Below are 20,259 nucleotides of genomic sequence, written 5' to 3' on the forward strand. Positions count from 1 at the left end.
CAATACAAGAGAAGAAAAGAGGACACAGAGGAGAGTAGCAGTACAAGAGAAGAAGAAAAGAGGACAAAGAGGAGAGTAGCAGTACAAGATAAGAAGAAAAGAGGACACAAGAGGAGAGTAGCAGTACAAGATAAGAAGAAAAGAGGACACAGAGGAGAGTAGCAATACAAGAGAAGAAGAAAAGAGGACAAAGAGGAGAGTAGCAATACAAGATAAGAAGAAAAGAGGACACAGAGGAGAGTAGCAGTACAAGATAAGAAGAAAAGAGGACACCAAGGAGAGTAGCAGTACAAGAGAAGAAGAAAAGAGGCGGTTAAAGAAGATGAGAAGACAAAAGAGGGCATAAAGTGGAGGAAAGGTGAGGTGTTTTTGCAAGCGATCTCTAGGTGAGGTCTCTGAGGGTTGAGCAGACTGACACAGAGGAGCTTGGCTCACAGAGGTAACGATCAAGGACAAGAGAAAAGGTGGGAAACGGGGGAAGAGAGGAGAAGTGTAGGGGTGAAGAGATACCCTGAGGGCCTCATTATTTTCCTGCAGTTAATTTCCCTCACAAGCTTTCTCACCCCACCGCTGTTGATTGGAGACATGCCGGAATTGTTGTAAGTGAAAGAACCATGTATCTTCTTTCTGCGGTGGTGTGGATGGTTTCCTTGATAAGAAAGAAATAAGCTCACGTGCTGAAGATAAACATATATTGTTGTGTTTTTGAGTCCTGACTGGGGAGAGAAATGGGGAGGGGGCACATTTCTACTTCCTGTGACTGATGACTTCATCCATGTTTAACCTCTGAGCCCTCCACAGGGGCTCTTCCCCTTTACAACCCACCACCCCCACTGTCTCTCTCTCTCACACACACACACACACACACACACACACACACACACACACACACACACACACACACACACACACACACACACACACACACACACACACACACACACACACACACACACACACACACACACACACACACACACACACACACACACACACGGCTGAACTGGTTGGACAGACGTGTCAATCTGCATTACCCTCAATTAGCCCCAACTAGCTGGACTCCATGATGGCCGACCCTGGATCTTAACGACAAGACGAGAGATAGAAGTGTTTACCTCATTCTAATTAAATATATTTGAGTGTTAAATAGAAATGTATGTGTGTGTCTAAGTATGTGTCTGAGTGTATAATATGTTTGAGCATGTATGCCTGCAATAGATATCTGTGTGTGTGTGTGTGTATGTCTGTGTAAGTGTGTGTGTGTGTTTGTGTGAGTGTGTGTGTCTGCTCTCTGTCTACGGCCTGTGCATTTATGGCACAGGGGGCCCTTTCATGTGCCCGGGGCTGGGAGAGGGTCTGAGTGGTGGGGGGCCGGGAGCCAGGACTCACACACTGCTGCCCTCTGTCCGGAGCTCTGGGCAGACAGTCAATGCCAGGGAGGCCTGACCATGGTGCCCCTGCTCTGGGGAAGTGTTTCAGGGTCTAGGGATGGCAAGCCAAAGTGGCCGCACAGAGAGACGGAGGCCACGTGCCCACGATGATGGCACCGCGGTGGGCAGCGGAGCCCGTGGGTGGCAGGGTGGCTGCAGAGAGCTTTAACAGAGGGCAGGGAGAACAGGGAAGTGGACATCAATAGGGATGAGGAGTTAAAGGCTTGTGTAATATCTGCATAGGGCTGACATAGCAAACATATTAAGTATGACATAAGAGGTCAAACGTCGACAGCCACACCAGCCTGATTGCCAATCTACTAATTCAAGTGTAATTTGATCTATTCCTTCATGCGTATGGATTGGTTGTATATCAGAGAACTGTAAGTAGATTTTAAGTTTTGAGTTTGGTTCAGGGCAGGATGGGAGCTTGTGAAGCATGCAAAGAATGTGGAGGCTAAAGGTAACCCCTCTGATGTTTATTTGGCTGTAGTATGAGGATGTTTCCTCAAAGGAGAAGTGAAAATATGCAAAGCTCAGGCTGCCATTTAGACAAAATAAAAACAAAAAATCTTCTTTGTTTCTGTGTGCCAAAGGTCTCCTTCTTCCTTGTGATGGTCTCCTTTGTGTACACCAGTGGAGGCTGCTGAGGGGAGGACGGCTCATAATAATGGCTGGAATAGAGCTAATGGAATGGAATCAAACACATGGAAACCATGTGTGGTATTTGATAATATAATGGTATTATAATGGTATTTGATACAATTCCTCCTAATCCGTTCCAGACGTTACCACGAGCCCATTCTCCCCAATTAAGGTGCCACCAACCTCCTTCGTGCACCTCTTGCTTGGCTCAGACATGACGACTGATGTCATTTTACCTCCATTGCCATGTACAACAAAAAGCAAAAAGCAAAAAACTGTTAAAATCACTTGCTCCCTTTTCCTCTCCTCTCCTCTCCTCTCCTCTCCTCTCCTCTCCTCTCCTCTCCTCTCCTCCTCCTCTCCTCTCCTCTCCTCTCCTCTCCTCTCCTCTCCTCTCCTCTCCTCTCCTCCTCTCCTCTCCTCTGCTCTCCTCTCCTCTCCCCCCTTCCCTCCTCTCGCGCCTTCCTTCACTCTCTCACTCCTTCCCTCTCTCCCTCTCTTCCCCTCTCTCTCCCGCCCTCCCCCCTTCCCTCTCTCTCTGTAAACGAACCCCGGATATCTGTGGTATTGATTCCCCTCAGGTGTCCTTCCTGTCTCCCTCTCTTCCCTCCCCATCCTCGGGAGCCGGAGTGCCCGGTGCGACCGGTGAGCCTGGTCTGCGGTGTGACGGGTAGGGAGGGAGAGGAGGCTGAGATAAAAGTGCACAGGAGGTGTGGGTGCTGGTGCAATGTGGTAGCCTTCCCCTCTGAAACTCCCTCCCCTACTTTTGACTTCAATACCCTGACCCCAAAAACCTGATGTCTGGGAACGACTGTAGAGCTCCCAGAGAGTCAAGTAAGCACATAATGGACTTCACGACAGCTCCACTCCCCCCCCCCTCTTTCATTTATTCCTTCTGTCTACTTCTCACCAAGGAGTTTTCAGACCACCCAGCTGCAACAGTCACTTCAGTGGAGTCCAATCGATTTCTAGCACCTTTTTATGTCAAGTCACAACAGCAGGGTGAAGAGAGCCAGTGTTTATGTGTTTATGTTGAGATGTCATACTGTCAGAGGCTAGAAGGGACAGTGAGGTACTCTGCTAAATGTCAGCCAATACAGAATAAAGACATGACAAGTAGAAGGATCTAAGAGAGTCTGAACCACTCTAGTGTGATAGATGTAAGAACCATTGAATGTCATGACAGTATGCTGGGATAATGGTTCACAGATTGGTGGAGACTGAGGAGGAAGGGAGAGTGTGTGACCTGTGATTGGAGGGGGGCTTATTAGTAGGGTATGGATCCAATTGGCCTGACAGGGAGCTGACAGAGTGGTGGTGGTCACTGGTGCCACAGGAAGTAATGGATTGTGGGCCTGCAGGGCAGAGAGAGAGACAGGTCTGTCTCCATCCATTTCCTGGGCTGTGTGGCTGATGTTTTGTTGTAATTTATCATTGAAGACAGGGCCACAAATTAAGTAAGCTGGTTGAATGTGATATTTATGGTAAATCCTTTGCCTATACAAGGGATCATCAAATAAATGTGCCTCTTCTTTTGAAATATAAACATTGATTCAAATAATTGAAAAATAATTGTATAGGGTTTTTCTACTTACTTATGTTGGCTACGTGTTTTCAATACATTTGAGCATGAGCCTGATTTAAAGGTACATTGAGAGGAAAGATACAGAATGTGCAACCAGCCCTGAGACAGATGGAGCATGTCGGCCTCTCAGTGCTCTCTTAGCTCCACCCATTCCAGGGCGCTCTCTGCGGTGTATGGTGTGTGCATGAAACCTCCATCTCTGTTTGGTTGTTTGTTTGTGTTTTCTCCCACCCTTCCCCTCCCTTCTCCACCCACCCTGCATAGTAATATTCCACTGCCATGAGCTAAAGTGGGTGGCATGGTGTGAGAGGGTGTGATAGGGTGTGAGAGGGTGTGATAGGGTGTGAGAGGGTGTGATAGGTGGTGTGATAGGGTGCCACCAGTGTATGTTACATTTAAGAAAAACAAGGCGTACTACTACCTCCATGTAAACCTCCAGGGCACCTAGAACAATCACCCTCCTATCCCACCTACACCCTCCTGCCACCACCATGACACCGGCACATCCAGACTCCCTGAAGACTTCAGTCAGCACACCTACCATGGTCTCTCCCAGGCCCACAGTAAGGTATTTCCACCCCCCTCCATCATCCATCCTTCCTTCTTCATGGGGCTTACCTGTCTGTTGCGTTCATCCATAATCCGCGTGATCTGAATTTTTTTCCTCCCCATTGTCCCCGTCTTCTTCTTCTCTCCTCTCCCTAAAGAACTTTATGCTTTCTTCTGCCTCTCCTCAAAACGCTTTCTCTTCTCTCTCTTCTCTCTCTTCTCTTGACTTGCTCCGATCAATTCAAAGATTCCAGCATCCGTACCTGCATTAGAGAAAGAAAAAGAGAGAGGGAGACAGAAGGATAGAGGATAAGCATTAAGTGACATGAAATATGGCACAAAGAAAACGAGGGGGTGGGGGGGGTATGGGTGGGAGAAAAGTCACATCATCGTTGCCACAAGGGAGGGGGAAGAAATACAACTAATCTGTCAACATGTTGTGAAAGGAACGCTGTGTTTTTTACTGTCGATATCATGCAAATCAGGTTTGTTGCGTTACCGTGCCAACTATGAGCAGAGACAGCGCTGTCAGGATCTCGTCTCATTCACAGAGAGTTTGACAGTTTGGAAGTGCCGCTAACTTAAATGCTCTAATCACCCACAGTGTAATGTTATCTACAGACTAAGAAATACACTTTCTTTCTCCTGAAAAACAGCAGTTTGTTTACAGAACGACGGCAAGGTAAGACTAATCTAGTCTACCTCCAACACAGTTCTAAAATGGCCGACATGGAGACTGGCTCGGATGCAGAAGTGAAACCTAGCCTTGCCTTGTTCAGAAACAATATAGATTTGACCTTTAAAATGACGGCAATAGAGCTGATTCCCGACAAATTTGGTCTTGAACATTTATACTAGGACTTAAACCAGCTGGACACAATGTGTGTGTGTGTGTGTGTGTGTGTGTGTGTGTGTGTGTGTGTGTGTGTGTGTGTGTGTGTGTGTGTGTGTGTGTGTGTGTGTGTGTGTGTGTGTGTGTGTGTGTGTGTGTGTGTGTGTGTGTGTGTGTGTGTGTGTGTGTGTGTGTGTGTGTGTGTGTGTGTGTGTGTGCACATGCATGCACATGTGTGTGTGGGCTGAGCTGGACCGATAGTGTGTGTGAGTGAAATAGCTGACTTCCAATGCGTGTGTGAGCTTGAGTAAGCCAGATCTCTGGTACTTCTCTCCAGAGTGCTAAAGTAGGCCAACCCAATCTATCTCAGGGAGGAGCAGAAGAACTGTTGTGTTTTATTTTGACAGTAGAGGTGATAACGTTCCTCGTTATGCAAATTAGCATCCCATTATTTAAGCTCAGTGCAATGCAGGGGAGCTGTCAGCGCCGTCGCATTAAAAACCATCTAGCCTGCTTTTTTCTCCCCTTCCCATTCTCTCTTCTCTCTCCTTTCTGAACCAGATTTCCGGCACCTGGCAGCGCGAGCCGCAGACATTGATGTGGAAGATGACACTGCTTCACCAAAAGACATGTCAATCTCTCTCTCTCACACACACACTCACACAGGCACACACACACACACACACACACACACACACACACACACACACACACACACACACACACACACACACACACACACACACACACACACACACACACACACACACACACACACACACACACACACACACACACACACACACATCTTTCCTTTCTCGTTTCATCTTCCTCTAACCTGAATCTATTTGTTTATTGAGTGACATGATGCAGGAGAAAGCACCCCAACCCCCATGGTGAACAACTACACACTGCTGTACATTCGACCCCTACGCTTCTTGAGCGGAAGGCATTGGTAATAGACGTGGCTGGTAGACACAGGTCTTGTCAGTTATACACCCATGTGAACTTGCTTTAGGAATACAAGTGAGAATTATTCTCAGTATTGGAGAGCACAGGTTCAAAACACCTGTACTCCTGCATGCCACTAGTTGGCTCTCTTATATCTTCAGTCTCTCCTGGGAGATGGAGCCAAGTGGAATCAAGCCTATTAGGTGTAGCTTGACGTCTCCGAATTGTCTCCAGGTTGACAGTAGCTCAGGTTTCATATATTGAGTCCGAGAACGGCATGGCTATTTGACACTTTGTTTATAATCAAGCTTGTACAAGTCCAATGTGGTTACCTATCTAATTTAGGCTTTCCTCACTACTGGCTCACATCCTTCAGAGATGATGCCACTCAAATGATGTTGACGATACTTGTTCATCGTGAGTCTCTCTCTCTCTCTCTCTCTCTCTCTCTCTCTCTCTCTCTCTCTCTCTTTCTCTCTCTCTCTTCTCTCTCTCTCTCTCTCTCTCTCTCTCTCTCTCTCTCTCTCTCTCTCTCTTTTTCTTTCTCCCTCTCTCTATATATATACAGGTATATATATGTACATATAAACTCAGCAAAGAAAAACAACCCTTTTTCAGGACCCTGTCTTTCAAAGATAATTCATAAAAATCCAAATAACTTCACAGATCTTCATTGTAAAGGGTTTAAACTGTTTCCCATGCTTGTTCAATGAACCATAAACAATTAATGAACATGCACCTGTGGAACGGTCATTAAGACACTATCAGCTTACAGAACTTAGGCATGACACTAATAGCTTACAAAACTTAGGACACTGAAGAGGCCTTTCTACTGACTTTGAAAAACACCAAAATAAAGATGCCCGGGATCCCTGCTCATCTGCGTGAACGTGCCTTTGGCATGCTGCAAGGAGGCTTGAGGACTGCAGATGTGGCCAGGGAAATAAATTGCAATGTCCGTACTGTGAGATGCCTAAGACAACACCTGCACAGGATCGGTACATCTGAACATCACACCTGACAGGTACAGGATGCCCGAGTTACACCAGGAACGCACAATCCCTCCATCAGTGCTCAGACTGTCTGCAATAGGCTAAGAGAGGCTGGACTGAGGGTTTGCAGGCCTGTTGTAAGGCAGGTCCTCACCATACAGCACCGGCAACAACGTCACCTATGGGCACAAACCCACCGTTGCTGGACCAGACAGGACTTGCAGTGCTCTTCACTGACGAGTTGGGGTTTTGTCTCACCTGTACTTACACCGAGGCCTGTACTCTGGAACTTGATCTTTTTTGGAGGTGGAAGGTCCGTCATGGTCTGGGGCAGTGTGTCACAGCATCATCGGACTGAGCTTCTTGTCATTGCAGGCAATCTCAACACTGTGCATTACAGGGAAGACAAACTCCTCCCTCATGTGGTACCCTTCCTGCAAGCTCATTCCTACAGCATGACAATACCACCAGCCATACTGCTCGTTCTGTGCATGATTTCCTGCAAGACCGGAATGTCAGTGTTCTGCCATGGCCAGCGAAGAGCCCGGATCTCAATCCCATTGAGCACGTCTGGGACCAGTTGGATCGGAGGGTGAGGACTAGGGCCATTCCCCCCAGAAATGTCTAGGAACTTGCAGGTGTCTTGCTGGAAGAGTGGGGTAACATCTCACAGCAAGAACTGGCAAATCTGGTGTAGTCCATGAGGAGGAGATGCACTTCAGTACTTAATGCAGCTGGTGGCCACACCAGATACTAACTGTTAGTTTTGATTTTGTCCCCCCTTTTGTTCAGGGACACATTATTCTATTTCTGTTAGTCACATGTCTGTGGAAATCGTTCAGTTTATGTCTCAGTTGTTGAATCTTGTTATTTTCATAAAAATATGTTATGTTTGTTGAAAATAAACGCAGTTGACAGTGAGAGGACATTTCCATTTTTGCTGTTTATAAATATATATAATCTCCTGATTACGATGCGCATTGACCATTAGCATGTCAACAGCTCTTCTTCACCCTTGTTACAAAATCATACTCATGTGATGACACATTGGTTTAGTATTTAATGATACTCTTGTTAATTTTCTATGGTTACACAGCATAAGTCATTAAAAACAGTAACGTGCTGTCAGAAAGATGAAAGAGTGTCTTCAGACAGACTAACAGTCCAGCCTATCAGTGGTGCTCAACAGTCCACATACACAGGCCAGCATACCTCAATCAGACCCTGACAATGGAAGAGCACCACGCAGCTCTACTCCGTCTCCTGAAAGCTAACGCAATGCCTCTCTCCATTGGTGGCTTCAGCGCAGTTACTCCTCCCCCCTGAGCCTGTCAATGTTAACACCCTCTGGAGCAACACCTTAGTCCTTATGTAACACTAAGACTAAGCCCATGTCCTGAACATTTAATCCCAGCTTTGGCACCGGCAACCACTGCTGCCTGAGAAGAGGTGCTGCTTAGCCGGTGATCCCCCTCCCCTCCCCTCCCCTCTCCCCCAATTCCCTTCCCCTTCCACACCACTCCCTCCTTCTGCCTCCTCCCTCAAACACGAGAGCCCCCACCCAGCTCGTCAACTCTCCCTCCTCCGCCTACCCCACGCACCCACTCCCACCCCATTTCCCACGCACCTGCCTTCCCCAGGTCTGGTCAGTGAGGGTTGGCTGGTGACAGTAAGCACCCCCAAAAGATTACCACAGAACAGCACAATCCAATTTACCCCTTTGACGGTGTCCCGCCAGGAGACATGCCGCGACCCGCCTGATGGGGAGAATGAAAGAGAGAGAGAGGGAGGGAGGGAGGAGAGAGGGGGATGACAGGGAGCGAGAGAGAGAGACATAGAGAGACAGAGAGCGCAATCCAATATAATGAGACAGAACTTTGTCTACAGTGCATTCAGAAAGTATTCAGACCCCTTCCCCTTTTTCACATTTTGCTACGTTAGAGCCTTATTCTTAAATTATTAAATAAAAAATGTTGATCGTCAATCTAGACACAATACCCCATAATGTACATAATAGTTCAGATTATTTGCTATGAGACTTGAAATTGAGCTCTGGTGTATCCTGTTTCCTTTAATCATCCTTGACATGTTTCTTTGACTTGATTGGAGTCCACGTGTGATAAATTCAATTGATTGGACATGATTTGGAAAGGCACACACCGTCTATATAAGGTCCCACAGTTGACAGTACATGTCAGAGAAAAATCAGGCCATGAGGTCAAAGGAATTGTCTGTGGAGCTCTGAGACAGGATTGTATCGAGGCACAGATCTGGAGAACGGTAAAAAAAAAAACATTTCTGCATCATTGAATGTCCCCAAGAACACAGTGGCCTCCATCATTCTTAAATGGAAGAAGTTTGGAACCACCAAGACTCTTCCTAGGGCTGGACACCAGGCCAAACTGAGTAATCGGCGGAGAAGGGCCTTGGTCAGGGAGGGGACCAAGAACCCAATGGTTCTCAAGGAGCTCCAGAGTTCCTCTGTGGAGATGGAAGAACCTTCCAGAAGGACAACCATCTCTGCAGCACTCCAACGATCAGGCCTTTATGGTGGAGTGGCCAGATGGAAGCCACTCCTCAGTAAAAGGCACATGACAGCCTGCTTGGAGGCACCTTAAGGACTCTCAGACCATGAGAAGCAATATTCTATGGTCTGTTGAAACCAAGATTGAACTCTTTGGCCTGAATGCCAGGTGTCACGTCTTGAGGAAACCTGGCACCATCTCTACGGTGAAGCATGGTGATGGCAGCATCATGCTGTGGGGATGGTTTTCAGCGTCGGGGACTGGGAGACTAATCAGGATTGGGGAAAAGATTAATGGAGTAAAGTGCAGAGAGATCCTTGATGAAAACCTGCTACAAAGCACTCAGGACCACAGACTGGTGCAAAGGTTCACCTTCTAACAGGACAACGACCCTAAGCACATAGCCTAGACACATAGCCTGCGATTTTTCAGCCACTCCTGAACCTGAGGGAGAGAGAAGACTAACAATCTTTCTATGCCACACTAATCCAATTCACTAATCCATAACCAACAAGTATGGGGAGAGGGCAGAGCAGAGGAAATGTCGGGTTTGGGAAGGAGAGAGAAGGATTTTGTTTCTCTCTCTCTCCATTACAAAGTGAAACGGCTGGGGGAAGGCCAGTGGGGGTCACTGCTAAGGTCATAGTGCACGTTAGGAAAGACATGATGGGCTGAAGGAGCGAGAGAGAAGGATTGAGAATGGTGGCCATACCTATAGAGAATAGTCTGCCTCAAAGTAGCAGAACCCAGAGAGAGCTGACAGAGGGAGAAAGAGAGGGGAGAGACAGAACAATAGGTAGAAAGAGAGGGGAGAGAGAACAAGAGGTAGAAAGAGAGGGGAGAGAGAACAAGAGGTGGAAAGAGAGGGGAAAGACAGAACAAGAGGTGGAAAGAGAGGGGAAAGACAGAACAAGAGGTAGAAAGAGAGGGGAGAGACAGAACAAGAGGTGGAAAGAGAGGGGAGAGACAGAACAAGAGGTGGAAAGAGAGGGGAAAGACAGAACAAGAGGTAGAAAGAGAGGGGAGAGACAGAACAAGAGGTAGAAAGAGAGGGGAAAGACAGAACAAGAGGTAGAAAGAGAGGGGAGAGACAGAACAAGAGGTGGAAAGAGAGGGGAGAGACAGAACAAGAGGTAGAAAGAGAGGGGAGAGACAGAACAAGAGGTGGAAAGAGAGGGGAGAGACAGAACAAGAGGTGGAAAGAGAGGGGAGAGAGAACAAGAGGTGGAAAGAGAGGGGAGAGACAGAACAAGAGGTAGAAAGAGAGGGGAGAGACAGAACAAGAGGTAGAAAGAGAGGGGAGAGAGAACAAGAGGTGGAAAGAGAGGGGAGAGACAGAACAAGAGGTGGAAAGAGAGGGGAGAGACAGAACAAGAGGTAGAAAGAGAGGGGAGAGACAGAACAAGAGGTAGAAAGAGAGGGGAGAGACAGAACAAGAGGTGGAAAGAGAGGGGAGAGACAGAACAAGAGGTGGAAAGAGAGGGGAGAGACAGAACAAGAGGTAGAAAGAGAGGGGAGAGACAGAACAAGAGGTAGAAAGAGAGGGGAGAGACAGAACAAGAGGTGGAAAGAGAGGGGAGAGACAGAACAAGAGGTGGAAAGAGAGGGGAGAGACAGAACAAGAGGTGGAAAGAGAGTGGAGAGACAGAACAAGAGGTGGAAAGAGAGTGGAGAGACAGAACAAGAGGTGGAAAGAGAGGGGAGAGACAGAACAAGAGGTGGAAAGAGAGGGGAGAGACAGAACAAGAGGTGGAACGAGAGTGGAGAGACAGAACAAGAGGTGGAAAGAGAGGGGAGAGACAGAACAAGAGGTGGAAAGAGAGGGGAGAGACAGAACAAGAGGTGGAAAGAGAGGGGAGAGACAGAACAAGAGGTAGAAAGAGAGGGGAGACAGAACAAGAGGTGGAAAGAGAGGGGAGAGACAGAACAAGAGGTGGAAAGAGAGGGGAGAGACAGAACAAGAGGTGGAAAGAGAGGGGAGAGACAGAACAAGAGGTGGAAAGAGAGGGGAGAGACAGAACAAGAGGTGGAAAGAGAGGGGAGAGACAGAACAAGAGGTGGAAAGAGAGTGGAGAGACAGAACAAGAGGTGGAAAGAGAGGGGAGAGACAGAACAAGAGGTGGAAAGAGAGGGGAGAGACAGAACAAGAGGTGGAAAGAGAGTGGAGAGAGAGAACGAGAAATGGAAAGAGGGATCTTTGAACAGGTACCAGGCCTCTCAGGGGGGAGGGGAAGAGCTCTACCAACCGCCCTCCCATCTGTTAGGCAGACGGAGAGAGAGGGAGAGAGAGAGGGAGATTCAGCACTCTCTCTGTTTCAGAAGTGGAGCTGGAATGATGATGGGAACTTGTACAGAGTTATCCCATCTCCTCACTTCCAAGTGTTAAGTCACCAAAAATGAATAGACAGCATGTGGGCAGAGTTTCTTCCCGTCCTAAGAGACATATATATATATATATATATCCTATAGGGTGTTGCTTGTTAATATGGTGTTGCTTGTTAATATGGCTTTGTCATTGAAAACACAGAGGACTGCACCCGAGAGAATCAAAGAGAGGAGGAGAGAGAAAGGAGGAACATTATCTAGGCTGGTCCTTAGTTCTAATTCCTCTCTTTGAAAGACAGCTGCAAGCTTTTGAGAGAGAGAGAGAGAGAGAGAGAGAGAGAGAGAGAGAGAGAGAGAGAGAGAGAGGATAGAGGGAGAGAGAGAGATCACAGCAGCAAGATTTGTGACCTGTTGCCACGAGAAAAGGGCAACATTGTAAATACAACCCATATTTATGCTTATTTATTTTATCTTGTGTCCTTTAACCATTTGTACATAGTTAAAACACTGTATATATATAATATGACATTTGTAATGTCTTTATTGTTTTGAAACTCTTGTATGTGTAATGTTTACTGTTAATTTGTATTGTTTATTTCACTTTATATATTCACTTTATATATTATCTACCTCACTTGCTTTGGCAATGTTAACACATGTTTCCCATGCCAATAAAGCCCTTGAATTGAAATTGAATTGAGAGAGAGAGAGAGAGAGAGAGAGAGAGAGAGAGAGAGAGAGAGAGAGAGAGAGAGAGAGAGAGAGAGAGAGAGAGAGAGAGAGAGAGAGAGAGAGAGAGAGAGAGAGAGAGAGAGAGAGAGAGAGAGAGAGAGAGAGAGAGAGAGAGAGAGAGAGAGAGAGAGAGAGAGAGAGATGAAGAGAAAATGTACTGAATGATGAGGGGCAACACAGCTCTGAAAACCAGTTCCTCATATGAAGAACACATACACCAACATCTGCTGTCATTTGATATTTTTCAACTAAATTGTAAGTAGGCCGACGTTGTTGAGAATTGGAGAAAACCATTTCTAATGACAGGATGGATGGTGTTTTTCCTAGAACCCCACCTCCCCATAGCACATCTGCAACACATTTGGTAATAGCATGTCTTGAAAAAACGTCAGTATCCTCTATCCTCATAGGAAATGCGGTTGCGAGGATTTGAAATAACATATTACACTGCAGTAAGTAAACCTTTTAGGAGGTGTATGCTACATTAAATAAACCCTCTCTCTTTTAAAATAAGCTACAATTTCCTTGAAGAGGAGGCAATAATGTATTTAATACAGTTTCTGAACAATCTGTGTATGAACACACACACGTACAAACTCACACACACACGGACGCACACGCACGCACACACACACACACACACACACACACACACACACACACACACACACACACACACACACACACACACACACACACACACACACACACACACACACACACACACACACACACACACACACACACACACACACACACACACACACACACACTTTCTGGGTTTCGTTTCGCTTGAGCACCCCTATAGCTCCCCCCCATATCAACTCCTAATCCTAAAAAACATGATATTTTTTATATGCAGAGCTGGTGTTTAGAGTTGTGTGTTGTTTGTGGAGGTGAAGCTGTTTATCTCTGTGTTGCCTGGGTGTGATTGTGGGAGGGTGAGGGAGAGGAAAGCCAGTGGCCAGGAGACTGCATGCCTCCATTTCATTGTGTCTCTAATGTCATTACAGGCAATGACTACTCTGTGTGGCATGTCAGGCTCGCCGTCTGTCAGGCTCAGATAGACACGGTGACAAATCTCTATCACTCCCTCCCCTTCCCTTCCCTCTTCCTCCCTCCCTCCTCCTCCCTCACCCCCACCCTCCCCTCCCTCCCCACGTCTTCGAGTAACACACAGAAGAGAATGACCTAAACCTGGGCCATCGCCTACATGTAGGTGGGCCACTGTGCTGGTGGTGAATCATGCCAACTATTAGGGCTAATTTAAAGCTTTAGCAGCTAAAGAGATTAGCAGAATGTACATCTGGGATTAGCTTGATAGTGGTGTATCATGGTGTAATGTGTTCAAGCGTTCAAGGCTGTGGCATGTCTGTGTGTGTGTGTGTGTGTGTGTGTGTGTGTGTGTGTGTGTGTGTGTGTGTGTGTGTGTGTGTGTGTGTGTGTGTGTGTGTGTGTGTGTGTGTGTGTGTGTGTGTGTGTGTGTGTGTGTGTGTGTGTGTGTGTGTGTGTGTGTTTGTGTGTGTGTGTGTGTGTATGCCTCCTTCTATTAACTCACGTTACAGTGTAGTCATTAGCAGACAGAGATATTTTTAAAGCTCTGCCATCATGAGAAGAGAGAACTGTCTATTGTTGAAGAGAGAAGGGAGCTGGTTGCCTCTTCATTTTTACACTGTCTGTTGTTGAAGAGAGAAGGGAGCTAGTTACCTCTACATTTTTACACTGTCTGTTGTTGAAGAGAGAAGGGAGCTAGTTACCTCTACATTTTTACACTGTCTGTTGTTGAAGAGAGAAGGGAGCTAGTTACCTCTTCATTTTTACACTGTCTGTTGTTGAAGAGAGAAGGGAGCTAGTTACCTCTACATTTTTACACTGTCTGTTGTTGAAGAGAGAAGGGAGCTAGTTACCTCTACATTTTTACACTGTTTATTCTATCTGACTTTGATTGGCTTGACTGGAACAAGAGACCGAGGCGTATTGTTATAGACTAACGTCATATTATACCTCAATTCCACAGCCCTGTAGCCACTCCAAACCCACCCCTCATCCCAAACCCTCCCCCCCACCCCCCACCCACTGTTAGACCCTCTATCCCCTATTCACCCCCACCCAACCCCAGTCGCCCCCAGGACCTCGTGGACAGAAAGGCAGGAAACACACACGTGGCAAACTCAACGGAAGGATGTGACATCAGCAACCACAGACAATTAAAGGTGTAAAGGTGCTTCCTTCCCTAAACTGTTCCAGAGAGCACAAAATGGGAACCAAAACTCACTGTGCTTCCCTCTCCCTCTGCCGAGAAACAAGAGAAGAAGAGAGAGAGATGTCCGATTCTTCTGCCCACCTCAACCAGTCGGCTTCTTACTCTTGAGATTACCATTGAGAAGACCAATAGAGATTCCCTCCATGTCCCGTGTCATTAAACAAGGCACTTCTAGGTGGCACAAAGCCTTCTGAGAGAAATCTCACCAGCTTTTGTCTATCAAAAGGGGAAAAAATCACCACAACCGCACTGCCCGCCATCAGATCTAGATTCCGTCGTGATGCAACAGGACGCATCATTGTGATTGTGAAACCTTACCCGAGAGGACAAACTCCTTCTTCTCTACTGTTTCTCAAAACATGTGTAAAGCCTTCCCTAAATGTTTTTTAGCAGAAAACGAGAGGGAAAAATAGCTAAGTAAAGGCTTTCTCAGTGATCATGTGAAATGACTGGTGAAGTGCATTTCTGTGTGGCAGTGCAGAGTGACTTGAGCCCTTTTGAGGTGCAACGCTAGATGAAAGCATTGGTAGAGAGAGGAGCGTTCTTATTCATGCATTACAGGGCATCCTGTCAGCACCTTAACTGCAATGGCTTTCCTCCACACACACTGCAATCAAGTGGAAGCTGGTCTAACAGCTCTAAACAGCCTCCCTGCCCAGCCCTAAACAGCCTCCCTGCCCAGCCCTAAACAGCCTCCCTGTCCAGCTCTAAACAGCCTCCTTGCCCAGCCCTAAACAGCCTCCCTGCCCAGCCCTAAACAGCCTCCCTGCCCAGCCCTAAACAGCCTCCCTGTCCAGCTCTAAACAGCCTCCCTGCCCAGCCCTAAACAGCCTCCCTGCCCAGCCCTAAACAGCCTCCCTGCCCAGCCCTAAACAGCCTCCCTGCCCAGCCCTAAACAGCCTCCCTGCCCAGCCCTAAACAGCCTCCCTGCCCAGCCCTAAACAGCCTCCCTGCCCAGCCCTAAACAGCCTCCCTGCCCAGCCCTAAACAGCCTCCCTGCCCAGCCCTAAACAGCCTCCCTGCCCAGCCCTAAACAGCCTCCCTGCCCAGCCCTAAACAGCCTCCCTGCCCAGCCCTAAACAGCCTCCCTGCCCAGCCCTAAACAGCCTCCCTGCCCAGCCCTAAACAGCCTCCCTGCCCAGCCCTAAACAGCCTCCCTGCCCAGCCCTAAACAGCCTCCCTGTCCAGCCCTAAACAGCCTCCCTGCCCAGCCCTAAACAGCCTCCCTGCCCAGCCTAAACAGCATCCTGCCCAGCCCTAAACAGCCTCCCTGTCCAGCCTAAACAGCCCCTGCCCAGCCCTAAACAGCCACCCTGTCCACCTAAACAGCCTCCCTGCCCAGCCCTAAACAGCCTCCCTGTCCAGCTCTAAACAGCCTCCCTGCCCAGCCTAAACAGCCCCTGCCCAGCCCTAAACAGCCTCCCTGCCCAGCCTAAACAGCCTCCCTGCCCAGCCCTAAACAGCCTCCCTGCTAAACAGCAGCCCACTAAACAGCCTCCCTGCCCAGCCCTAAACAGCCTCCCTGCCCAGCCTAAACAGCCTCCCTGCCCAGCCCTAAACAGCCTCCCTGCCCAGCCTAAACAGCCTCCCTGCCCAGCCCTAAACAGCCTGCCTGCCCAGCCTAAACAGCCTCCCTGCCCAGCCCTAAACAGCCTCCCTGCCCAGCCCTAAACAGCCTCCCTGCCCAGCCCTAAACAGCCTCCCTGCTCAGCCCCATGAGTAGAGAATATAGATAATAGCAGAAGCCTTCAAAGTGCTTTAAATGGAAGACAAAATTGATACGAGGAAGTTGGTATCTGATGTGTCAGCCGTGGGGGACAATAATTAATCTTTTTCAGTCAGAGATTATTGCAATTTGTATACTTTTATTAATTAACATGCGAGAAGACAACGTCATATTCAAGTAATTTTATTTAAAAAAAACAAAGACCTGGTTATTGACTTAAAATCTACATGATGCATATGTTGAAACCTCACCCAATCAACAAACCTCTTTCCAACAAGCATGTTGTTGCCATGGCTTTCTATTCTTGGACAAACGGAAATCCATTCAGCACACAGTGGTCTCCTATTTCATCTCTGTGTGTTTTGAGAGAAAAGTAAAAACCCTGTAACTCCTGTCTCAGTGGAGAGACTGTGAGGTAACAGGTAACAGGGCCTTTTAAGTCCAGTGCTGCCTACTACTGTATTCTGTTCTGAGAGGGGAGAGGGGGGGCAGGGGGAGAGGAGGAGCAGGGGGAGAGGAGGAGGAGGAGCAGAGGGAGAGGAGGAGCAGAGGAGGAGCAGGGGGGGAGGATGAGCAGGGCGAGAGGAGGAGGAGAGGAGGAGCAAGGGAGAGGAGGTGGAGAGGGGGAGCAGCAGGGGGAGAGGAGGTGGAGAGGAGGAGCAGCAGGGGGAGAGGAGGAGCAGCATGGGGAGAGGAGGAGCAGGGGGAGAGGAGGAGCAGGGGAGAGGATGAGCAGGAGGAGAGGAGGAGCAGGGGGAGAGGAGGAGGAGAGGAGGAGCAGGGGAGAGGATGAGGAGAGAGGAGGAGCAGCAGGGGGAGAGGAGGAGCAGCATGGGGAGAGGAGGAGCAGGGGGAGAGGAGGAGGAGCAGGAGGAGAGGAGGAGGAGGGGGAGAGGAGGAGGAGAGGAGGAGCAGGGGAGAGGATGAGGAGAGGAGAGGAGGAGGAGAGCAGGAGCAGGGGGAGATGAGGAGGAGAGGAGGAGCAGGGAGAGAGGAGGAGCAGGAGGAGAGGAGGAGGAGGAGGGGGAGAGGAGGAGGAGAGGAGGAGCAGGGGAGAGGATGAGGAGAGGAGAGGAGGAGGAGAGCAGGAGCAGGGGGAGATGAGGAGGAGAGGAGGAGCAGGGAGAGAGGAGGAGGAGCGGAGGATCAGCAGGGGGAGAGGAGGAGCATGGGAGAGGAGGAGGAGAGGAGAGGAGGAGGAGGGGGAGAGAAGGAGGAGAGGAGGAGCAGCAGGGGGAGAGGAAGAGGAGAGGAGGAGCAGGGGGGAGGATGAGCAGGGGGAGAGGAGGAGCAGGGGGAGAGGAGGAGGAGAGGAGGAGCAGCAGGGGGAGAGGAGGAGCATGGGAGAGGAGGAGGAGAGGAGAGGAGGAGGAGGTAGAGAGGAGGAGGAGCAGGGGGAGAGGAGGAGCAAGGGGAGAGAGAGGGAATAGTCAGGCGGCTGCTGCAACTGAATGTCTCACTCAGCACCTGCAAACAGGGCCTATAGTGTCATACAGAGCAGGAATTATGGACAGATAGCCACCCGTCATAGCCAAAATGGAGACAGGTGAGAACCATCTTTCCATAGTCCATTGCTGACTCACCCAAGGATAAGGTGACTTGACACAATGTGTCAACCACTCTTTGAAAGCAGGCCAAGGGCTGTAAAACTGCAGCTGCTGCATGGGTCCAATGGAAGCAGCAAGCGAGAGAGAGAGCTGCCGGACAGCTGAATACTGCTCCCTGTCGCCTGCTACCTGCTCGCCTGCCTGCTTCCTTTTGCTGCATCAGCGACGTGACTTGGGGACTGTAACTACATTTCATGCATGCAATAGCTGATATGATTATCATGGATTGAGTGGCTGATGATAATACACAATCAAAGTCATCACTAATTGATTATGTTGGGTTGACAGGCCAGTGATATGATTTGGAAGAGAGATCAGATAATATCACAGAACATTGTGAATCACAGAGTGTTACCGTAGATACAGGTTCTCCGGGTTCTGTGCCAGACTACTCGGTGAACCGTAGGTACTGAGTGAAGTATAGAGCAGAACAGTTATTCTGACACGTCAATGTTCTTGTGGAGAAAACCAGCAGTAGAGGGAACCATTTGGAAAGGCTCAAATGAATCCATGGCATGAGTAAAGAGGGCTTTGGACAGAGTCAAATCCTTGACTGAAACAGGATGGAATAGCTCCAGGTGGGGGAAGATGGACGTCAGGAGGATGGTGGTGGTGTCATGGTTAGGTAAATAGAAGTGGTTTATGTTGTGGTGGAGAAAACTGTTCAGCTTCTCTCTCTTCCTCTCTTGCTCTCCACCTGTCTGTCTCTAACGGTGTTTTCTCCACAGCCTATGTTAGCGTGTGCAGTACATTATTGTGGATTCCCTCCCTCCGTCGTTCAACTCAAGCACACACATCTGCGAAGGGTAATGTTTTTCAGCGAAGGTCCAACCGCTGCCTCGCATCACATGGTGTCATGTAGGTCTACAGAGTCCAGGTGTAACCACCATTTACACACAGACTGCTGGACTGGAACAGAAAACACGTATGCACACACACTCACGTATGCACACACACACACAAACAAACACACACTACGCTTTCATTATCCCCGCAGTCACTAAGGATTATTTACTTGTTTCAACTTATAAAGATACTGATTAAGTAAACCAACACCATTTAAGTTGTGGAACTAAGACACAGAAAGTAGGGGGAAACGATGCAGAAAGAATACCAGCGTCTCCCTTCAATGACTACTAGTACCCCCCCCCAATGACAGCAGCCCAAGGCCATGTCACTAAGAACATACAAAGCACTGTCATATTCACCTAATTATGTTCTCCACCAAGGATGAACCGTGATGTTAGGAAAATTCAGCAGCTCGTGTTGGGGGGTGGGGTGAAGGGTTAGGGGGTGGGGCCAACTTGATCTTCTTTTCAAACGCAGCAAACTTCCATGACGTCTCGTGGCAGCGAAGGATTCTAACACCAGACGTGTTAGATGATGACGATCCGCTGATGATTTCATCACAAGTTCTTTCTCAATCTTTTTTTTGCTGCAGAAGCATTCTAATCAGCCTAATTAAAAGCTTTGTTCGTTTAGAAATCTCTGATGACAATTTGTTTCACTCTACCCTACAGCAGTGACTGTGAGGAAGAGAATTAAATGTGATCTTCTGACAGCAATTATTAAATGCTCCCTCCTGGCCCCAATTAGAGCCACAGGCTAAAGCTAACATGGCTAACACTCCAGAGTGGGAGCCAGCTTATATTCTATTACATTTTTCCCAGTTAATTTTAGCACTTTTGTTTTGTATGTGGTATTGTGTAGAGTAATATATTTGACATTATGGGATTTGACAAAGTTATTTACGCTTCCTTTTCTGTCTGTTCGTGGTGTCTGATGGAGAAAGACAGACGCAGGGACAAAGATAGGGGGAAGTTGACTGATGGTTTTTCATCCCTCTTTGTTATTGGGATGCATCAGCATATTTGGAAACCACACAAAGGTTGCATCATCAGCTGTCTTAGTGTCCACTAAGTTCAAAAGTATGCAAGTGTTTATAGACAATATAGCTATGAGCAGTGTCTATAAAAGGAACACTCCTAAACAAGTCATAGGGGCTAGGGAGGTACAACAAGCTAACCTCTCTACAACCTCCTCTCTGCTGTAGTGTTCACACATACATTATGTTGGCTACGCTATGACAGGGGGTGG

General features: G+C 48.1%; 1 protein-coding gene and 1 long non-coding RNA gene across 8 annotated transcripts in view; one reads left to right on the forward strand and one right to left on the reverse strand.

Annotated features, from left to right (window-relative positions):
* LOC118394027 (myocyte-specific enhancer factor 2C-like) overlaps nt 1–20,259 on the reverse strand; it is a 126,601-nt gene that overhangs the window by 57,997 nt on the left and 48,345 nt on the right. For 4 of the 5 annotated variants that reach the window (XM_052461222.1, XM_052461220.1, XM_052461223.1 and 1 more), the window contains exon 2: nt 4,279–4,472. In XM_052461222.1, coding sequence (XP_052317182.1) covers nt 4,279–4,332 — 54 coding nt within the window. In that variant the 5' untranslated portion in view covers nt 4,333–4,472. Of the gene's footprint in view, nt 1–4,278; nt 4,473–14,841; nt 14,964–20,259 lie in introns of those variants that run through there. The other variant, XM_052461221.1, reaches the window with a different exon arrangement.
* On the forward strand, nt 11,427–12,525 carry LOC127907227 (uncharacterized). Of its 3 annotated transcripts, none has more exons than XR_008063795.1 (2): nt 11,427–11,442; nt 11,598–12,525. It is a non-coding gene; the product is annotated as an uncharacterized LOC127907227 (long non-coding RNA). The 3 variants fall into 3 exon arrangements; XR_008063796.1 differs by lacking the exon at nt 11,427–11,442 and adding an exon at nt 11,458–11,473; XR_008063794.1 differs by lacking the exon at nt 11,427–11,442 and adding an exon at nt 11,489–11,504.

The sequence above is a fragment of the Oncorhynchus keta genome, chromosome 14 (assembly GCF_023373465.1).
Source record: "Oncorhynchus keta strain PuntledgeMale-10-30-2019 chromosome 14, Oket_V2, whole genome shotgun sequence".
In the NCBI taxonomy this organism is placed as follows: Eukaryota; Metazoa; Chordata; class Actinopteri; order Salmoniformes; family Salmonidae; genus Oncorhynchus; species Oncorhynchus keta.